The 22,010-nt window shown below is 36.7% G+C and overlaps 1 protein-coding gene across 4 annotated transcripts in view; it reads left to right on the top strand.

Annotated features, from left to right (window-relative positions):
- Positions 1-22,010, top strand: part of MCTP1 (multiple C2 domains, transmembrane 1) — a 593,076-nt gene that overhangs the window by 410,969 nt on the left and 160,097 nt on the right. For all 4 annotated transcript variants that reach the window (XM_012644776.1, XM_012644779.1, XM_012644778.1 and 1 more), the window contains 2 exons: positions 8,761-8,947; positions 13,839-13,932. In XM_012644776.1, coding sequence (XP_012500230.1) covers positions 8,761-8,947; positions 13,839-13,932 — 281 coding nt within the window. The remainder of the gene's footprint in view (positions 1-8,760; positions 8,948-13,838; positions 13,933-22,010) is intronic.

Below are 22,010 nucleotides of genomic sequence, written 5' to 3'. Positions count from 1 at the left end.
TGGCCCTATTACATACATTAGCTCAACCATATGGGGTAACAAGGGTGCTTCATATTATACCAATTTTGCAGATGAGAATAGTGAGGCCAAAGGAGGTTAAAAGTTTGCTTGGCTAGTATGCAATTGGGGTGACTGATGTGAGGCTCAAACTCAGGATTCCTGACCCTAAAGTCCATACTTGTTTCACCACAATGTTGTATTTAGCATGTTTTCTTGAAGCCATTGAGTGCTCGATAAAATGCCAAGTACCCGGTAAACCAACTGAGGTGATGCACACCATATTGCAAGTTTGAACAACAAATTTTACCTGTCGCTGAACTACAAATTTCAAGTGAAGGTGAAATAATGTTAATCTGCATGTAATTATTTAACTTTCTGATCACCTGCATTTTGGCAGGCAAGACGGACTGCCACCTTTACGATAATCAGCTAATAAATCCTCGTGATTGTTACACTTTAATGCAGAGCAGTAATCTGAACAAATTGGCTGCTGACAGCTGTGGTAAATTGCCAAGAATGAGTGCTGTCAGAGAACAAGTTGTTTTTATGAACGTGCAGAATAAGTAAATCCTGTGTCATGCAATTTTATTCAGTTGGAGTTATTTGCAATCCAATATAGCAAGATTTATAGCATTATTTATTAGTGTGCAAAATGCTTGTTTATCTTTAAAGTGGCATTGATTTGGGGTACATATATTTTAAGTTGGTGAATTGCTACTGACTTTATTTGTTGCATTGTTCTCAGGGCCTAGGCATTGGTACTACCCACATCACCATGCTACAAATGTAAGCTTGAGTAGAGAGCTTAATTTTAACAACATTTTTATTAATGATATATGATAAAAAAAATTTACTCTAAATGGTTAAGTTCTAGATGAAGAACAAATGCTTTCAAATTCTAAAATCGTATAAATAAATCTATGGCTCTGTATTTAATGCTGAGGAGAAGAGAATGTGGGATGTGTAGATGCACACAAGTGTGTTCAGGTTTAGTATGACAAATGAGGAAAACAGCCTTGACTTTGGATCTTAACCAAACTTAATGATTTCTTAAGGTCGAAAGCCAATGCAGTTGAGCATTTGACACTCTATAGATTCTGATTTGAAATGTTTCTTATTTGTGACCCCAAAACTACAATGATTCTTTTACTTTCTGCATAAAAAAGAGCAGGACCAATTCTGCTTCATTATTAATTTGAAAACACAGAAAATTCTAAACTGAAGGGAGTTTTTTAAAATAAAATCATTACATTTTACTATTTTTCTTACTAAAGATTGAGTGAAGTGTTTCATTAGGGAATTACACAATATTTAAATAAAGAATAGAGTGTGTCATTGATTTTTTTTTGTCTTGGTTTTTCATAAATTCAAGCTAAACCAAATATATTGAGATTTTAATCCCTTTTCTTTTATGGGTTACTGTTTTTTCTTCTGATGATTTTCTCAGAAAGTTTACACTTATTGCAATATTTCTTAAATAAACAGCAAAGTTTCCAAAGACAGTTTCCATGCACCACCGTATGTATATTAAATAGTTTACCTTCAAGTCAATGAATAGAAATTATACAAGTTTGCAGAAGTACCGCTCTGATAAAGCAGTCTCCCCAAAGACAGTTGAACAGTGACAAATTCTGACAACAGAAAGGCAGTAAGAGCATTTAGCCTTTTGTAATGTCAGAGATAGACTAGAAACTTCTACATAATCATGGAACTTGAAAACACGTTAGCATTTACATATTGAATTCTTTAAAAGGTAGACATTCTAAGGAGTTATGTATATTTATAACATGTTCTAAAATATTATGCATTATTATACTAATATAAAGTAGTTCTCAGATATCAAGAAATCTCAAAAGCTTCATAAAATTTATTAAAAATTATGTAACATTTTGTTTTCAAAAATCTCCCCCCTGCATAGAGGCTTGTCTTCCTATTTTGCAGGTTGCATTTTTAAGTGTCTTGCTAATCATGACAGCTTCAAAGTATCATGAGTTAATACCTTAAGACATAACATTCATTTAGAAGTTCATTGTTAAAGAGAGCAGATGTAAATTTCTATTGCAAATATTCTGCTTGATGATTTTGGATTGTTTTGGCTCAATTCTTGCTTGATCTGATCCTACCACCACTGGCTGGGAATCATAACATGGCAGCTACAGAACTCAAGTGGAGTCAAAGTGTCGGCTCTGCACATTCTTGTTTATCATTGCTGTTCACTTGTGCTTGTTCAATTAGCATTATCTTCAATCCACAGTTCCTTTACTGGGATCTTTTAAAGCCAATTGTCCATTTTGTGAGGATTAGTTTAGTTAAAACTAGATTATATAATCCGTAAATCCACTTAACAGGGCATGGATGCTCTGCAATTCAGAGACGGCAAGTGAGCACGGAAGGGTGCCACAGTCAGCCCTTCATGTTACACAGCTCCTACGCTTCCCTCTAGATACGTGAGGCCATCTGTGACATTGCTGATGAAAGGGCCACCTGCGTTAATGCATATGTCAAATATTGATGAGGCTTGATTTCTGGCTTATTTTTAAATTAAAAATAATTCCAAAAAACTTACTTCCTATACCCCAGGAGACTCGTATGTTTACACCCAGGGTGTAAAGACTATTTCATCTGGAAAGAAATGGTGTTGGTCATTGGTTCAGGGATGGCAGATGGAAAGGGAGGGGAGAGAAAAGGGGATAAAAACTGCAATTTTTTTTCCTTCAACTCTTAGGGGGAAATGTCACTAAACAAAGATGGCAATATTCCTTTCATGTGGTTAAATAACTCAAGTGTGTGTGTGTGTGTGTGTGTGTGTGTGTGTGTGTGTGTGTGTGTGTGTGTTTTAAGTGCAAAGGACTTTAAGCTCCGATATGGAGTTAGGAAATGTGATTCGAGTTCTTGCCATTACTTAATTTCTCTGAGCCTTAATTTCCCCATTTGTGAAATGAGAGGGAAAGTAGCTCTCAAATCTTCAGTTTTGAGTCTGTTTTGATTATTGGATTGATTGAGTGATTGATTGATGAGTTGGGTTTGGTACAGATAGTTTGAATTCTCTAATATCAAACTAAGGCAAATGTGATGATATAACCAGATATATTTACATAGCACTTTCAACTTTTCAAAGTACTCTTTCATCTATTATTCCTGTGTTCTTAAAACTCTATGCAAAGAGCAGGCATATTTTTAAAACAAATTTCCACTTGATAAATGAGGAAAGCTGAAGCACACAGAGTTTAAGAGACTTGCTTAATATCACAGCACTAATGAATAATTGAGCTTTATTCAAATTTCAATGTTCTAACGCCCTGGACGTGGACTCTGAAGCCAAGTAACTTTGTTCAGAGCAACACAGAGTCTGTGGTAATTCTGGAAACAAGAATCTGAGAGACCAGAATGTTGAGAAGGGGCTGAATCTCCAAAATGTAACAGAGAGGACCTGCCACATAAACACTTAATAAATAGTTAGGGAATGAATTAATGAATGAGTGATCGAAATGAGTGTTGGGGAGAAATCCAACCACTGTCTAGACAGACAATATAGTAGTGGTAGAATGAGCACATTATATCCAGTGCCAGATCTGCTGCTATCAAGCACTGTTACCATGGGTGAATTATTGGCCTCTCTGAACCTCCATTCCTTGTCTTTAATACTTATAAGTACTTTAATACTTACAGTATACCAGTTATGTTCCAGGTGCTATGCTAGGTGCTAGGTTCTGAGAATAAGACATTGTCTCTGCTTTCAAGTTGTTTTAGGACATTGAGAAAGACAACTGCAATGAGAATTAGCAATTTCAACGAGAATTATAGTATCATCCCAGGTAGAGGGGATGCCTTGTCCAAATATAAAGAAACAGGTGAGCCCTAGCAGGCGTGTTGGGGCAATGATAAGCCTTCTGGAATGACAAGTAGTAAATATGCATCAGCAAGTGACACACAAACTAGATGGTAGGTCATGGAGGCCACTGTTGGCTTGCTTAGGATTCTCATAAGCGGTGGGAAGCCATGGGAGGAACATGGTCAGGCTCGTGTTTTAGACATCCTTAACTGAGAGGGTTAAACTATATCAATGGTTGTTGCCTGAGCCCAGGTTCTCTAGAAAACAGAGCTTGAGGCAATGATTAAGTGCTGGTGCTTTATTGAGAGATCCAATCCCCGACAGTGAGAGTGAGAGAGAAATAACAGGAGGCACAGAAAGCTTGAAAGCAATAGAAGGTGATATGTTCGTGGGCTGGTCACTATTTTCTGTGTTTTAGGGACACAGCTGATTGCTTAGCTTGTGTACCCACATGACCGCAAATGGACAGGCAACATGGAGAATCATGTTTTAGAACAGTCTGTGAGAGAAAGGAGGTTTGGGAAGTTATCTTCCCATCTCCTATTCCATTGATCAAAGTTCACTCCATACGGAGACAACTTCTGCATTGTCTCATCTGGCTTTCCTCTGGCTTCCCTGGCAGTTGATCTGGGAGCTAGATCTTATCCCTGCAGTGTGGCTTTGCATTCAAGTGCAGAAGTGGACTTAGAAGCCAGAAACTCCAGGCATGTGGCAGCTAGGCTGGGTGCACATTGGCAGCCACGGGGAGAGCCCGGCCCATTTGGATAAGTGAGAGATCAGCCAACCCCAGGTAAACCCATGAGGACCCAAGCAAAGTCAATTGGTCCTGGTGGGGGATGAAGATCAGCCTCCAGGGAGGCCCAGCAGTACAGCTAAGGCAAAGCAGGAGGCTGAGGGCCCAGGAGACCATGGCTCCAGAAGAATCCATGGAGGTGTATAAGATGTGTCCGGTATGGTTTCAAACTCTACATGGGGAACCCCCGATATACAACAGATATAAGGGAACCAAAGAGGAGAGTCCACACCCCTTTTACTCACACTCACTCCCATCATGACCTACGAGGCACACCCTAGGGCTCCTTGCAATGTGACTTGAAATTAGATTCGATTAGATGCCTTCTCACACCAACATTCAGTATGTTTTTCGGTAATATATCTAAGGAATAATATTTCATTGCCTATAAGATAAACTTGTTCTCGTAGTTCTTTGGCTTGTGGAATTGCAAAGAAAGGAAGATGTGCAAGTGTAAACATGGAAAGAGTTATAACAAATTGGTGAATTTGGGATTATTGAGAATTAAAAGTTCATCTAGTTCGATTAACTCATAATTACAGATGAGAAAACTGAAATTCAAGAGGTTAAGTTGTCTTGAAAAAAGCCATACAACTAATTAGTGAAAGATGCAGGGCCAGCACCAAGGGAATCTAACTCCCAGTCTCAGGACCTTTACTCTGTCTATGTGTTTGTGAATGAATCTGTGAACATGTTTTTAGAGTTCATAGATTTGTTTCAGTGCTTTTATAATTTTGCATTTTCATTTTGATAACAAAATAAAATCATTAACGTGTGCCTCTTCTGGACCATCTGCATGACCACTTAGTACTTTTATATTCAAACAATAGTGAATCCTTCCTTGTACAAGACACAGCAGTACATAGGTGAGGCAAATACAGAAGCACCTGCCCTACCCAGTTAGTACTGTATTCACATTGCAATAGACGGTGTCACAGGGTTTCATCTTTGTACATATTTGTCCCAAAACTACAAGGAGTAGCAAATGCTTTTTATTCACCCAATTCCAGCAATAATTTGATTTGATACCCATCAGTGAAGCTGTTATGTGAACTTTAACTTCAAGTTAATAAAACAGTTTTGCTTAGTTATAAGTGATCCTTCATTTAAAATGGTATCTTATTCCAGAACAGAATTTTTAGATAAATAGGAGATCTGAATAACCTCAATTAGCACAAAGAACCTTGAAGTCATTTAATAGTCTCTTGTTCCATATGTTTATGTAAATGGGCATTCTCTACATTAGAATTATTAAAGTCAAAATTCTAAAACATTAAATATAGAACAGAACCTGAGATTATCTAGTTCTATGAGTACACCCAATACCGAAATTTTAGTTGCCGCCGAAGAGCATCATCTTCCCTATAAATTTAAATTGTTAATTTGAATTTTATTAGTTTCATAGTTTTCAAAATTCAATTTGTAAAATTTTTCTTAGTCAACTTATAGCCTTCTCCCCTAGTTTATATATATTTAAAAAGCATAAAAATAACATGGTTCTTTACTTGGAAACTGAGATAATGTTTTCTGTTACAAACAAGTCCATATATTACCCAGTTTGAGAACCACTGCTAACAGCACACGTTTCCTCCTGGGATGCCCAGTTACTTAATGACAGAATGGTAGAAAAAAAAGCCTAGATCTTGGATTCCAGAGTCCCAGGTTGGGGTCCTTGCTCTGCTGATACCTACGTGTATGTCTCCATTCAGTCATGTAGCCTCTCTGGCCCTCTGTTTTTTCGTTGGTGAGTTAAGGAGATTGCAGGGATCACAAATCTTTATGCCTATTGGAACCAGGTAGAGTAACTAAGTGAAATAGGCCAGCTGTAAATAATAGGCAGTATTGGGAACAGTAACTTTTCAGAGGACATTTGCCCTATATTTAAAATTATTTAGATTCAAAACTTTTTTTTAGCACTACAAGTAAAAATAGCAAATCTGTGGATCAGATTCCATCTGAAGCTTGTCAGTTTGGAATTCCTAAGCCATATAATCTTTAGAGCACCTTCCCCAACTCTAAAGCATTAAATGCAGTAACTCTAATGTAAATGAAGAGAAGCCAGCATCTATATGACTAGTGCAAAGTGGCAGCGGGCATAGAAGGAAATCCTCTGGAAGGCTTCGATGTGTTTTAGTGTTTTAAGAGTGCTGAAGCACCATACAAAAGAATAGGACAGGCCAGGCACAGTGGCTGGTGCCTGTAATCCTAGCACTTTGGAAGGCCAAGGTAGAAGGATTGCTTGGGCTCATGAGTTCGAGACCAGCGTGAGCAAGAGTGAGACCCTGTCTCCACTAAAAATAGAAAAATTAGCCAGGCGTCGTGGCATGTACCTGTAGTCCCAGCTATTCCAGGTGCTGAGGCAGGAGGATCGTTTGAGCCCAGGAGTTTGAGGTTGCAGCGAGCTAGGATGACAGCACTGCACTCTACCTGGAGTAACAGAGCAAGACTCTGTCTCCCCCAAAAAAAAAAAAACAAAAAAACACAAGGGACTGGGAAATGCATGATCAAAGTGAGAAAAAGGAAAAAAGATAACACAAAGTAAGTGAAAGATCCTTTTTGGTTTCAGCTGTATCCAACCAAAAATAGTTTCTGAATTATAATCCCTGTTCAATTCCCTGATATTGTATTCCCAATCCAAGCCAAAGATTCATTGACATTAAACAAACTACAAGCACTGTGCCAGGTGCTGGAAAGGTCTCTAAAAAATCATATTTATGTTTTTCCTTTTTATTAGAGAACATGTGTGATGGTTTTTCACTGCTATATTGTTACCCTCAATTTTTCCAGGTGTTATAGATAAGAACTTAATTCTAATTAAAATTAGAATATTAGATAAGGGATTTGATTTTATTTTTACCTTTAGAGTCTAAGGAGACAATACGAGAGCATCTTGAAATGGATGCTGTCTTAGTAGAAACAATGAGGTTATTTGATGTACATTCTAACTTCTGGAAAGTGTTTTCCAGACTAGGTACAGACTCTAATTTCTTACTTTCTCAATAGTTAGCATTTAGCACACATAAACTTGCTGCTACTGACCAGGGCATTTCTTTTCATTTTCATTTCTTGTGTCAATATTCATCTTTCTCCCATTTGTGTCTAGTTCCAGACATTTCTCATGTTAACCAACAGGCAAAAGTAAAAGGTAAATGTTGATCTTTGGTTCAATCACTCACACTAAAGAGATTTTTGAACCGTACTATAAGCTTTGAGGTCCTGTTCATAGGAATTTAGTTTAAAAGTAAAACATTAAACACCAAATAGACTGAGGAAGGAGCAAGAATTTAATCTGTCAAGAATTTAGTCTGTCCCTGATAACTGACCACTCATTTATGATATGTTACCACATTTAATCTTATAATCGGCTATTTCCTGGTTTAAATGTCTTTTATTCATGTCTGCCACCCTTCTCTTGGTTTATTAGCCTTATGGTTACCACATTACCTTTCTCTTCAAAATCAATTGACATTTTTATAAAAAGCATTTCCAAGGTGTCTGTCTCAGAGAAGAGCAGACAGAGCACGGACCACCATGTTATGAAACCCCTGTTAGCACCACTCTGGTACCGAGCACTTTGGCCATCATGTTTCGGGAGATTTGTGTGTTTTTATTTAGATTTATGCAGTGTACTATGAATAAATTGACATAGTTTTGAAAATGTAAAACTTGAGGTATCACTATGGCATATATTCGATTGACTGCTTAATAACATTTACGAATGAGGGGAAATACCCATTGTTATAAAAGTGACACCAAAATTCAGACTCTTGGTAGTTTTCCTCTCTAGACAGCTCACATCAATCTTTCCATAAGCAAAGCCCCACTGAACTAGTTCCCTGGGCCGTGCAGGGATAGGAAGTCCTCATCGCTTTATGAATACGGTGACAGTGGGTAATAGTCAAATTTCAGATAGGCATGTTTTTTGAAACTAACAGGAAATAAGCAATTATAGACCCTAAGATAATCAGGGTCTAAATTTGGTGAAGAAAGTCAGCTGACATGAACGATGTATACTTCTAGTGGTCCAAATAGTATTTCTATTGATTTATTTTTCACATAGCTCTGGGCAACTGTTCAATATGGCAAAAAAAAAAAAAAAAAAAGCCACTTGCTGATTCAAAACATTTGTTTCTAGGTGCCAGGTCGACCTGTCGGCCCTCAGTAGGGAACAGACACACAAACTGGAGCTGCAGCTGGAAGAGGGTGAGGGACACCTGGTGCTGCTGGTCACTCTGACAGCCTCAGCCACAGTCAGCATCTCTGACCTCTCTGTCAACTCCCTGGAGGACCAGAAAGAGCGGGAGGAGATATTAAAGAGATATGTACGTATGTAACCCTCCTCCTTCTGGAGTCATGTGTGATCAGATGAGGTTGTAAACAATTTACCTGGTGTCACGGAAGTATTTCCGAGCAGCTATGTGACAGAAGAATCAGCAGAAGCAAAAAGCTGGGCAACAGGCAAATGCCACCTTTGCAGAAGCACTTACGTGACCCAGTGATGTCTAGAGACCCAGTTGTCTCTAGGCTCTCTTCCAGAGCAAGTTCTGGATGCTGAGATTCTACTCAGTGATTTTTATCATGCAGGGGAAATGCCCAGAAAGGAAGGGCGAGTTTACACCACATTACTTCGAAATGAATTCACTGAATCTTTGTAGCTGCAGTTTAAGATTTCCTTGTCTTTCCAAGTTTGAGATGCAGTTAATGGCATTTACGTTAATTGGTAGCTTGGTAACCAGAGAATATTCACGGAAGTGGTTTTTATTTTCCACTGCCCAGAAAAGCCTCACTTCATTTCTTTAATTTTTTTCATTCAATGAGAAATAAACTTAAAAGGAAGCCACCTTCCTGTTAATCCAATGTAGAGTGATAGGATGGAATCGTGAGTCACTAAAATTAACTACCCTCCTCAAATTTGATCAAACCCAAATATTCCCAACCAAATCTTCCTATTTCCCAGCATGCTCCCATTGTGCATTTCCCACCATGCAGTTTTCTTGACTGGGCAGAGAGGGGAGCTCTTACTCCACCATTCTCTCTCAGTGGCGGCTTGAAAAAGTAAATGCCTCAGTGCCCATGAAGCTGGGAAAAAGCCTTTTCCACTTAAAATTACAAAGCTTGTATTGTACAATGCTGCCAGGTGTTTAGAAGGCTCCTCTAGACACTCAGCCATGAAACCAAGCTCTGACTAACAAAGAACAGCTTTTTTTTTTTTTTTTAGCTTTTAAAATATTCCTATTTGCTGACTGACATCCTTTCAATAACTGAATTTAATAAAGATGTACCTTATCAGGCTGTGCAGATAACATGAAGTGCTGGTACTAATGCTCTACAATATTCTTCAAACAGATTAGCAGGATGTGCGCTTCAGCAAATTTATTCTAGCTATCTCCACTGAATCAGCTGTCTGCTAATGCTTGTACAACTCACCCACCAATGGTGTTATCATAAACAGTTTAATAGAGGTGACTTAGCAAGGCTAAATAGTATATATTTTTAAACTACCTAAGATCCTAATGTATTGTGTGGCATCTTCTAATATATAATTGCAATTACAAAGATTAGTTCACATTTTGGTACTCACCAAAACTTATTCCCCTGTTACCAGAAGCGAGCCTCATGAATTAAAACAATTTTAGAGGAATTAATCGGTATATTAATATAAAAATTCTTCTAGCTATTATAATACTGTAGTTGATGGATTAATATTTTGATATTATCCCATATATTAAGATGATACTGCTGCCTGGGTAATTAGAAGTAATCCGCCTATTATTGATTTTTTTTTTCTTTTTGCTGGACGGACTTCTTTACATCAGCCATTTCCATTCAGACTTTGAATATTTTTTCCACACTTTCTTTCAAATGTTAGTTATTTCAATAAGATGTATAATATTATGTGGATGTGTGAGCTACTTTCAGATTATATTCCGTCTGATGTATTAAAAAGTGAACTATGTTTAAATATACTATTTTTCAGTCCTGAATTTCAGGCAGAGGCCTATACCTCCCTCTAGAGACAGACTTGCTGAGAAGCTACTATATGTGATAGAGCACATGTGTTATGATTACTCATAGCAATCTAAGGACAAAGACCTATATTTTAGGGCTTCCGTAGGTTTCCTTTTTATTATACAGGTAGTGAAATGAATGAACAAATGCCGTATCATGTCTGAAATATTACGTGTTTTGGAGAGACATATGAAAGACATTATTTGTTTGGAGAATTATTTATATGTTTTCCTGTAAGAACGTGTGTATTTTAAGAGTTGAGGTCAAACTTAAGAATTTGATTTGGCACCGGTCATGGTCAGGAAAGTAAATGAATTGCCCCATTCTGCTGTGAAGCAGCCCTGAAAAAGCTCTCCACTGCTGTCGTGGAACACTTCATTGCTAAGCGTTGAAGCCCCACAAATTAAACGGGCATTACTGTGCGAGCCATTATTTGATCACCACGTCCTGAGAAGATGGCTAATTCCATTTTTCCTTTTTTCTTCTTTTGCGGGGAGGGCAGGAGGGAAGGTCAGTAGGGGCAGGTAGTAATGGGTAGCAGACCAAGAGCGATTGTATGACCTTTTCAGAACGGGTGTGTGGAACCCTTGCTCCCCCTTGTCACAGTTTAAAAACCAGAGGAGCTAGTTTAGAGAAGAAGTTGTTAGCATTCCATTTTTATTATGACATTTCACAGTCATCTGATTTAATGTCCCTTGACCGGATTGTCCACCGTGAGACGATGGGCTTGAAATGTTATTTAGAGCATTGATAAAAGGTGAGCGGTTCTAAGATGACAGCGAGTCATAAGGCTGGTGGTGTGACATTAATTTTCTCCATAACAGAGATGGAATAAGACGTCACGGTGACAAGCTGTCAATCAGCTCTGGCCCCTCAGAGCATCTCGATGCCGTAGGATGGGGTATTGCCTCTCCCGTAATAGAGCTGAACTGAGATGCTCTCCCTGACAGCTGCTGCAGCCATAGAGAAAATATATTATACAGCCTTTCATTAAAAAAATAAAGAGGACTCCTCTCCAGAGCATTTCAATCTTTTCCCATCTATAGAGGGCTGAAAGGATTCACAGCAAATCATAGATTCCTCTGCTATGGAAATTTCTGGCTTCAGAAGCCATCCAGGTTTTTAGGCCTTCTAAAATAACCATAAATACAAGGCAGGAATTCCTCTTAATTAAACATTACTTAAGTTATATTTTTAAACTGATATATTTATTTGCTTTTTTGGAGTTCTTATTATAATCTATGTGTCACTGGCCTACACAGTTGAAATTTGCAATAAATTACTCAGAGTCAGCTGACTTGGGGAAATGAAACCTTCAAACAATAATTACCCACCCAAATGGGAAGCAAAGCATCAGAGCTGAAGCACTAGAAGACAATATGTCTGTAGAATGAGGTTTGCAACGACGAAATGATTCTCAGACATGAGGACTGATGTTGTTTGTTTTAGTCACAGCGAAACTTGGTTCAAATTACCCCTGAAAATTAAAGTATAGGAAACTTTTGATAACACTATTTCCCATCATTAGGGTAGGAGACTTATCTGGTTTATAACACTGAGTAAGCTCTGAGATAAGAAGCTTCCCAAACTTGATGTTGCTGTAGGAACACAACTTGCCTACAAACCTCTGAATTCTAAGGCTGCTGACTTATGCCCCCACTGTTAAACCCTTAACTTACAGGAATTTAACTGGAGAGACAATTGCGTTTTTACTGAACCCTGTCATCTGGGTATTTGGGACAGATTTTTGATGATAAACAACTGTTTAAAAACAATAAAAGATTAAGAGTTAATCCTTGTGCTAAACACTATTTTTAAAAAGTTAGGCTATGAGATTACTCATATATCTGCATTTCCTCCTCTCAATATACCAAGGTCATAGCTTCATTGTAAACAATGATTAGTCATACGGAACTGATAAAATTCACATCACAATAAGTTTTTGCTTGCCAGTATTCTCACATTATTAATACAATGATGATGAGAATGCTTTTTACTCTAGTAACGTTTTAATAGATAACTTTACTATACAAAAATATGTTATGCTCCCTGGTCTTGAAACATTTTAAAAATTATGATAAATAAGTACCTTTGATTTACTGAGTAGAAGTAAAAGAAAAATGCTATGAAGTGTAAATAAACAAATGCATATCAGCATTCTATAGGTCTATTTTATTCTCAGTATTTGTGCCCATTAATTAGACTTCCAAATTATGGTATTGGTTTCCCTCTTTTAATTTTTACAAGTACTATGCTTATTAAAACATCACCATTATTAATTTATGAAGTGAAATAGACTTTATCATTTGGATCTGGGTTTTCTATCAAAGTTACCATACTTCTATACATACTAAAATAGCAAATAAAACAGTAAAGAAAAATTACTCACCACTTTTGAATTTATTTTTAGTCACCAATTTTTAAATTTATTTTAAAAGACTTTGTACGTCTTTTATTTAAAAGGTTTATGGAATGGCATGATTCTTTTGAAATAAATATTAGAAAATAGTCTTTAGATAATTTAACCCTCATCTAGCACGTGCAATTTCCAACACTCATCAAGAAGAAAATAGCAAACAAAAACAATTAGTTTAGTATTGACTTTCTAACCCCTAAAATCTGAAGAGTGTTACACAATCAACAACTTAAAATTCAATATTAAGAATCATTGCCACGTGTAGTAGCATACACCTGTAGTCTCTGCTACATGGGAGGCCAAGGTTGGCAGGATCCCTTGAGTCCAGGAATTCGAGACCAGCTTAGCCAGGCAACGTAGCAAGTCCTTGTATCAAAAAAAAAAAAAATAATAATAATAATAATTTGTCTCCAAACCATCAGATGAAAGATTTCTTAGTGTGCTTTGGTAGAGGATATCGACGGTAGAAAGCAGACATATCTATTCCATAACTTATTGTTCACCATCTGTTGATACTTATTTACAGGAAGAAAATGTGTAATTTTTTTTTTATTCTCTCAGAAAATCTACATACATGGTAACAATTACCTACATAAATGTGTGTGTGTGTGTGTGTGTGCACATTCATGATGATAGAGGGGTAATTTGTACGGAAGAAACACAAATGACCTTTTCAACCCCTTTAAGCAGTATCCTGAGATAAACTATAAAACTTGCTGTTTTCTCAGCACACCCTCTGAGAGTCCTGAGGACCTTTCTTTTCTAACATCAGTGTTGTGGTCTTGCAGAGCCCGCTGAGGATATTTCACAACCTGAAAGATGTGGGATTTCTCCAGGTGAAAGTCATCAGAGCAGAAGGGTTGATGGCTGCTGACGTCACAGGTAAGACATGATGCAATTCTCCTATTCCACGCATCAGCAGCATGCAAGGTCTACAACCATTTAATAACCCAACTCTGCATTTTGCCTAACTGGATCAGCAAAGTAAATAGTTTAAATATAAAGATTCAAGGTTGATCTTACAAAGATTTGCCAACCCCCTGCTTTTATACTATCTCTGCTTTTTAAAGGCAGGGTAATATGTTGAAAATAAACAATGAAATGCAAAATAACTTTTGAACTGTTGCCTTCTCCAAAGTTTAACCAGTGTAATGGGAATATATTTCCCAGGCATTGTCATTTTTTCAGGTATTAGAACAATGTTGTATCATCTTCTCTCAGACAGCATCAGCTTCCCTCATAGCATCAATACTTGGAATTCAAACATGTATGAAATCCATTGCATAGTTCACTGAAAAGTTTAGATGTGTAATACTCAAGAACTTGGTAGGAACTATTGATATTTGGGTTGTCAATCTGATCTCTTAGTTGTCCAAATTCTTTAGCACATCCCAGAGGTAATTCTGGATCCAAACTAAGTATCTAGATTAGAATTTTTTAAACTAGGAAATGGGCTGTAAAAATGCCAAAATTAGTTTTGGCTCTCAAAGCTTTCTGATTTGGGTATTGCTGTTTCTGTGATATATTAACAAATGGACTGATAGTAATTATTTCATCAATTTCTCAAATTAAATCATTTTTTGGATTTACAACTATGTGACCATTCATTTCATAAGGATTTGGAGGATGTTTATGCTATTCCTTATATTATACATCTTAAATTGCACAATAAATAGGACTGTCTTGAGCAATTTTGGTGAAACTATCACTGTTTCTGAAAGTATAGATTTATTACTTGTGAAAATTACACTGTGAATGTTTATTTAGCAAGATGACCCTAAAGAGGTAACGGACTTGTTTGAAAGGAAATGTGCTTTTCCTACCATCCAAGGGTCTGCAAATCACTGTACCCTTCTTTAATTCATTCAACAGGATCAAAACCAAATGAAAAGATAACATTGCTATTTTCAAACTAAAATAGCTGATGTTTGCTCCAAAGTTTAATATTTTAAAAATTTTAATATTTGCATAGTATCAAATGATTATTTATTATGTGATAAAAATAAAAATGGTGGGAATTTACATTTTCTTTAAAGAGGTAATTATCAACTCATTTGTAACCAAGAAGGTAACAATTGTCACATATTTTTTCAAATAGGCATTCCTGAAAATAGTAGAAGAGAAAGCAGTTTGTGATCTCTTTGCATATATACTAGGTGGCTCCTTGTACTAAACAATTAGTGAATGTTAAATTTATTCATTTTCTTTTTTATGAATTTTATTTCTTGTATGGTTTTATTTAAATTAATCTGTACACAATAATTTTTTAAAGAAAAAGGCAAGTACCATTTACTTCAAGAGCTTACATACCTGCCTATTATACAATTGCATACAATTATATAAGTTTGTCTTTTCTTGGAGAGAAGCTGTCATTGATTTTAAAACTTCATGAATATGCAAACTACATTAACCCAGTGGCCTATATGCCACTATGGAAGTGAAAGTACATGTTCTTTCAAAACTGGAAAAAATAGAGATATTTCTTTCCTAATCGTTCTATGTAAATTGATGGGAGTAACAATAGCCTTTTCCCTAGGGAGTCAATGAGACATAATTTTGATTTGATAAAATGAACATTAATTTGGAGAATACTAAATAACTGAGTCTCCATTTTTTCTCTGCAGTTTTAGGGATATAAATCTAATGATTTCTCATTCCGTGCTGACCTTATAATCTAATGTGCTCTGAATTGAACAAGAGAGATGTTGAACTATTGAGGGGCAAGAAGATAATTCAGTCTTTGACCTTGCTCACTCTTAGACCTTCTGTGGTCTTTATGACATTTGTGATGGTGGCAAAAATTGAGGGCCATATATTTAAGTCAGAAAAGTCTGCCTATACCACCAATTTGTAAGATAATCTTTACTTCTGAAAAGGATAAATACTTAAATATATCCTGAGGCTTTCTGATTTTGGTCATTAAATTTAAGGTAAAAGTAAGCTCTTTGTCTACTTTAGCTCTTAGTCATTCAATAAAGAACTTTAAAGATATGATGTACATCTCAGTGGATAGTAGCAGTCAAGCTCAAGATATGAAACAATAGTTTGAAAAGAGGGAATTGAGTGAATGGTGCTGTCTTCAAACCCTCAAATTAGCATCCATTTAGGAGTGTTGTGGATGGAGGGGGAGAGTTTAAATCACTGATAACTTTCTGTGCTAAGACAAGAATATTTCCTGATGTGGTACAAATGAGGCTATTACTATGAGGTACTTGGTTAGCTTCAAAACGCTTTTTTCTAGATAAGTCTAACAAGACCAATTTTTATTTGACCAACTTGGCTCTATTTTTAAAATATTTGTAATGATCTGAGCATAAAGTTAAACTTCCATTGTTGAAGCAAAACTTTTTAAATTATAATATTCCATCATTAAACATGAGCACAAGAGAGAAAGATTCTATAATCTTTTAAGTAGCCATCAATCTTACTGCAGCTACAAAGAATTTTTCTCTTTCAAAATGTGAAATTTTTCTTTTGTTACAACACATTCATTGAGAAACATCGTGATACTGTATTAACTCTGTGTGAATAAAGAGCAATTGAGACTCTCTTTGAATGAGTGAGTATAAAGCACAAATTACTTTTTAATGAAACCCTCAATTCTTTCCCTTTCCACAAAAAGCCCATAGCCTTGTTCAGCTGAACACTACTACAGTAGGTCACTTCAGTTAAGCCCCTAATAAACTGTTGATAGTCGAGGGTAGTTTTTTCTTCCGTCTCAATAGCCCAGTGTTGGACAGTGCACTTCAAATCATTAAGGTTAATACAGATTTAAAAAAGAGATTAACTCTGGTGGTTAAGGCCTCAATTTACAACTCCCACACATACACATGCATTGAACGAGGCACAAGAGTGGATTGAAATTTCAGTCAAATTGTGGGCAGCCTTTCACAGCCTGAGAAAGTGGCACTCTGGTCTGAAAAGTTGGTCAGCTAAATTCTTCGTGAGGGAAAAAGTTGGAGTGACTGAAAAATTCCTCTCAGTACAACTTACTTACCTTTCGACTAACCAGTGAAAAGGTTAATGTCTCTCTGCACCATCAAAGCAAAACCTAGAGACTGTCTGGCCCTGTGTTCACTGGGGAAGATTCTCTCTACTGCTAAATGGAGTGTTCCTTAAAACTGGACAGATCGTGAGGAAAGGCCGATAAGGGGGGAAAATTTTTTTGGTGGTAGGAAATAGTTCACGTTGTAATTTGTCTTTTCTAGCTTCTGATTATTCTTTTCGTTGAGCAGGGCCTAATTTCTGCTTCAACAGAACATTTGAAGTCTTCTATATTGAGTGAGGCTTTAATTTAGACCTGGCCTATTGGTTCTTTTAAGTTCCAAGAGAAGAAAGAGAAGAGAGTTCTTCCCCTCAGCCCCTCCCCTTCATTTTCCCCTGGGTTGTTGGAGGGAGGGTTGGTTTTGTGTGTGTGTGTTTTTTTTTTCTTTTCCTCCTGAGGAAGAGGTCGTAACCTCCCCAGGGAGACCAGCCACTCAGTTTTTCAGAAACGGTGATATGGGAGAACTGTGAAACCCTTCAAAAGATGCCCTACCTTTTCATTGTATTAAAAGGTACACTAATAGAAAACTTCTTCCCCCCGCCCAGGTGAATTAATCTCTCAAATTAATACTCCATCTTTTTCAGAAAACAAGAGAGGGAGAGAAAAAGGAAGAGAGAGAGAAAGAATTTTACAATTAACAAAATCTGTCCCTAAAATCGTCCCATTAAATGAATGTATCTTTTTCTAAAACAAGGCTGTGCAGAGAGACTTGCGACTTGTCAGCGCTGTAGTCTGGGAACCTACTAGTTATTAAGAGATGTTTACTACCCCTTTATTTGCATAGAGTTTTCCCATGTTTTTCTTTTGGAAAACTGTCTTCATTGTTGGAAAATATTTAAGTAACAAAACAGCAGAAAAAGACATGCTACAGTTTTTTTATCAGCTTCCGTGAGAGTCTTATTATCTTAAGAAATAACAGTTAGCAGCTCAGATTCATTAGCAGAGCTAAATTTAAGCCCCATTTGACAGGCTGCCTAGAAAACATTTTGTTTTGCTGTCTGTGGGCTTTAATTAAGATGTGTTCAATTTCAGTCCTCTTCAGTCTAGTCCCCACCCCGTCAACCCCCACCCCCAACTTGCTGTGTCACAGACCGGCGATCAGACACTTTTAGATGGTCCGGCCCATGACTTTGACCTTCTGCGCAGTCCGGCGTTCCCTGGGGAACCGTTCAACTCATGAGGTCTGATTTCACACTTCCAGGATGCCTCAGCTCTCTTAACAATGACAGGGAGACAAAGCCCTTTAGAGCAGGCCGCATGGGGACTTGTTTAAATTGGAAACCAGAGAGGAGTCAAGGAACAAGGTTATGGGCTACAGAATAGTGCTTTTAATAAAGAGCTCACAGCTCTGGCTCAGCTCAAAGAGGTCTACCTCTGTACAATTAATTGAGCCATTTATCTGGAGCATCTTAGGCCTCTACTTTCTCACAGAATTGCGTGGTAAATATCAGCTAAGAAGCAAATGAGATATGCATGAAATGAATTTTAACACTTTGATTACTGTGCCTCCAGTCTTCATTAAAAGTAAATTTATTTGTATTTCTGACCTCATTATCGGTAGGCTGCCTGCATTTTTACTGGTTCTTGTGATTTCCAGCCTGAGTGTGTCATGAAGGTATATTTTATACAGAGATTTGGATTTATTATTCTTGGTATTTTCCCTGAACATTATGGGTCTATTCAGAGAAAGAAAATGAAAAGGCAATTGTATAGAAAAAGGCAAGTCTGTTCTTTGAAAGTTTTATATACAGTTGGAGAAATACCAAGCACATACACATAACATAGACCAGATATTGTCCTTTAAAAAATTAACTTTTTGTGGTTTACTCTAGCAAATTGCATAATATGTATGCAATTGTTGCTTCAGATAGCCCACAGAATACAATTACTTTATTGGAAAAAGTAGCTAAGTTGCTTCTTTTATAGAATTATAGCAGTTTGAATTTGTAATAGCATGTGCCTTTAATTGCCATCATCATATTTACGAACATTGACGATATTTGATAAATGCAGCCTTGGATTTAATGATCATTATTTAAAACTTCTGTTGCAAGAAGAGAAAATATAAATCCTTTAAATTCTACATAGTTCCATTGAAAGTACTGTGTAAAATAGAATAAAAATCCTTCATATTTCTGGATTATCGAGGATAAAATAATTTACCAAATAAATGAGAATTGTATACGGAGATTCTTAATTTCTTAACTTTTACTCTATTAACATCTTAAAATTATATTGGTTGAAACGAAACCCCTAAAGTTTTAACACAGAGTGTATTGAAAATTTCCCAAGCAAAGTATGCTTTATTTTTATTATGTAAGCTAATGTCCCATTTGCTTTTTAATAATTACTCTTATAGAAGATTTTTAGCAGATACTATACTGTGAGAAGTCATTTAATCCAATTTATAATGCATCAAAATGTCCAACACCTCATATTCTTATCATAATAACATACCTAATTTAGAAAACAATGTTACATACACACATGCATGATAAATGTATTAATACTATATAAATCTCTTTAGAATGAGATTAACAAATAAAAATATCACAAGGAAAGAAAGCAACTCATTGCTCTTCCTTCTCCCCTCACCACATCTTACACAGAAATAAAAGTTACTTTCTTTCAGTAATTGCATTTCTTAAAACTAGTCCCATTCTAATTTAGAAATGCAAAAGTGTTCCTCTAAAACCAAACAGTTGTTATCAAATATTTCTGAAAAGAGAAATGAAAATGTCAATTTGGCACAGGAGCTGACAAGGCCTGAGTCTGAGCCAGTGTTTTAAAGGGAATCACAGAAATCATGTGTGATTCATATGCAGGTCACATGGTTAGAAGATACTGCTCTGGAAGAATAGGTGGGATGACAAAAGGGATTAATAATTGGGTTTGATATGCTCCAGAGGTGAAGCACTAAGGGCTGAGAAAGTGGTGGTCCCACTATCAATGGGAAATGAGGGAAAGAGAAATACTATAAAATAATTAATCAGGTTCTGTGGAACTAAGATTACAAAATGATCCTTTGAGCAAAGAAATCGCAAATTGCTGATTTGGCTTGGAAGGTTAGTCCCAGGATTTTACTCAGTGCCTGAAGAAATGCTTTTAGATGCTAAAATCATTGTTTAAAATTAAGCTGTTGTCTGTGTTGTATTACATTAAAATATAATTCTGTGGATAAGCGATGCATTTTCTAGAATGATGTATCAGAGAAATCCTGCAGATAGAGAGGATCTGAATTGAACTAAGTGTTTGAAAAAATCTTACTACAGAGATATTGTGGTTATATGATAGTATAGTTAGAGTCATAAATGACTAAACAGTCAGGCCTAAAGAGTGATTATTAAAGGATTGATGTCAATGGGGATGCCAAGTGGAGGGACACAGGGCTCTGTCCTTGGTCTAAACTGCTCAGCGTATTTACTAATGACTTTGAGGAGATAATTGACTGCTTCCTTATCACACTTGCTAGGAGGGCTATTTAATTCATTTTATGTGAGACCAATGTATGTATACGGTACTATACAACAGACAAATAATAGGCTTAATTCAACAAGATGAACATTAAAATGTATAGATCTAAACTCTTTCCCGAGTACAAAACAGAGATGTCTTGCTTTAACGGTAGAAAATATGGAAAAGACTTTAGGATTTGAGTTGAGTTTAAACTCCATTGAAGTGAATTATACATACATCAACGTTGTTCCATTGAATAAAAGTGAAATTTTGAGAATGATATTCATCAGATATCCTGGGGTATGCATCCAATTTTGGAAGCTGCTCTTTAAAGAAGGACATTGATTAACAAGAATATGCTCTCAATCTGGTGTTTTAAAATCAAGTCTATTGAGAAAGGCTCTAGGATAATGATAATAATAACAATAACAATAATAATGGCAACTAATATTTATTTAGCCCCGATCACATGTCAGACACTACCCTGAGCTTGGTACAAGGATTATCACAACTAGTCTCACAACAACCTGATTAGGTACTGTTGTTATCCCCACTTTAAAAATTAGAAAACTGAGGTGTGGAGAGGTTAAGTAACTTTTCCATGACCAACATAGACACACACGCACTCACATTCACTCCAGCTCGTAATCACAGAGCAGGCATACTGATACAGAACTTTCCACTGAAGCCACCAGCTTACTTGTACTGGAGAAAGGTAAATGTTGAGAGGATATGATTTCTTTTGTCAATTATCCAAAGGCCTGTCATAAGGTAACTGTAGATATGAGCTAGCAAGGTGGGTAATGGCCAAGGTTCAGGTCCAGAGAGCAAAGTTCCTTCTGGCAAATTTCATCAGAAGGAGCTTTATCATAGAGCATTAAATGGATCACAGAATCTTTGGGGACAAGAAGGGCCTAAGAAAACAGACTCTAAACTCAGTCTCTAGAAGTTAATACTAAAACCACAAGGCAGAACCAAGGAGTTACTGACACTGGCAAATTCGGAAGACACTGCGACAACTGCTTACAGGACTCCTACTTGGAGTCCACAGCTATGAAACGGACCTCATATGCTCTCAGTTAACTGAGTTCTAATCTCAAATCTTAGGCAAGTACATCTGACTTGTACAACCTAAATCACATCTGCCTCTCTGGCTACAAGGGAGTCTAGAAACGTCACTTTGGGCTTCATGGCCTCTATAGTTCAAAAACAGACACTAGAAAATAGTTAGAATGGGTGCTTGGCAAGCCATCCACAATATCCAGCACAGGACGGCAGGTAAGGCACATTGGTCATTCTCTATGTGACAGATGCTGCTCCCTCCCTTTACATGTATCATTTTATTTAGATTTTTAAATTACTACAGAAGGCAAACCACAGAACAGATAAAAGCTACGGAGACATAAATTTATATACAATGTACAGAATCATTTTTCAAAAATTATAATTGCCAAAATAT

The sequence above is a fragment of the Propithecus coquereli genome, unplaced genomic scaffold (assembly GCF_000956105.1).
Source record: "Propithecus coquereli isolate 6110/MARCELLA unplaced genomic scaffold, Pcoq_1.0 Scaffold22, whole genome shotgun sequence".
Lineage (NCBI taxonomy): Eukaryota > Metazoa > Chordata > Mammalia > Primates > Indriidae > Propithecus > Propithecus coquereli.
The sequence above is the reverse complement of the archived record's forward strand: the minus strand, read 5'-3'. Positions and strand labels throughout refer to the sequence as shown.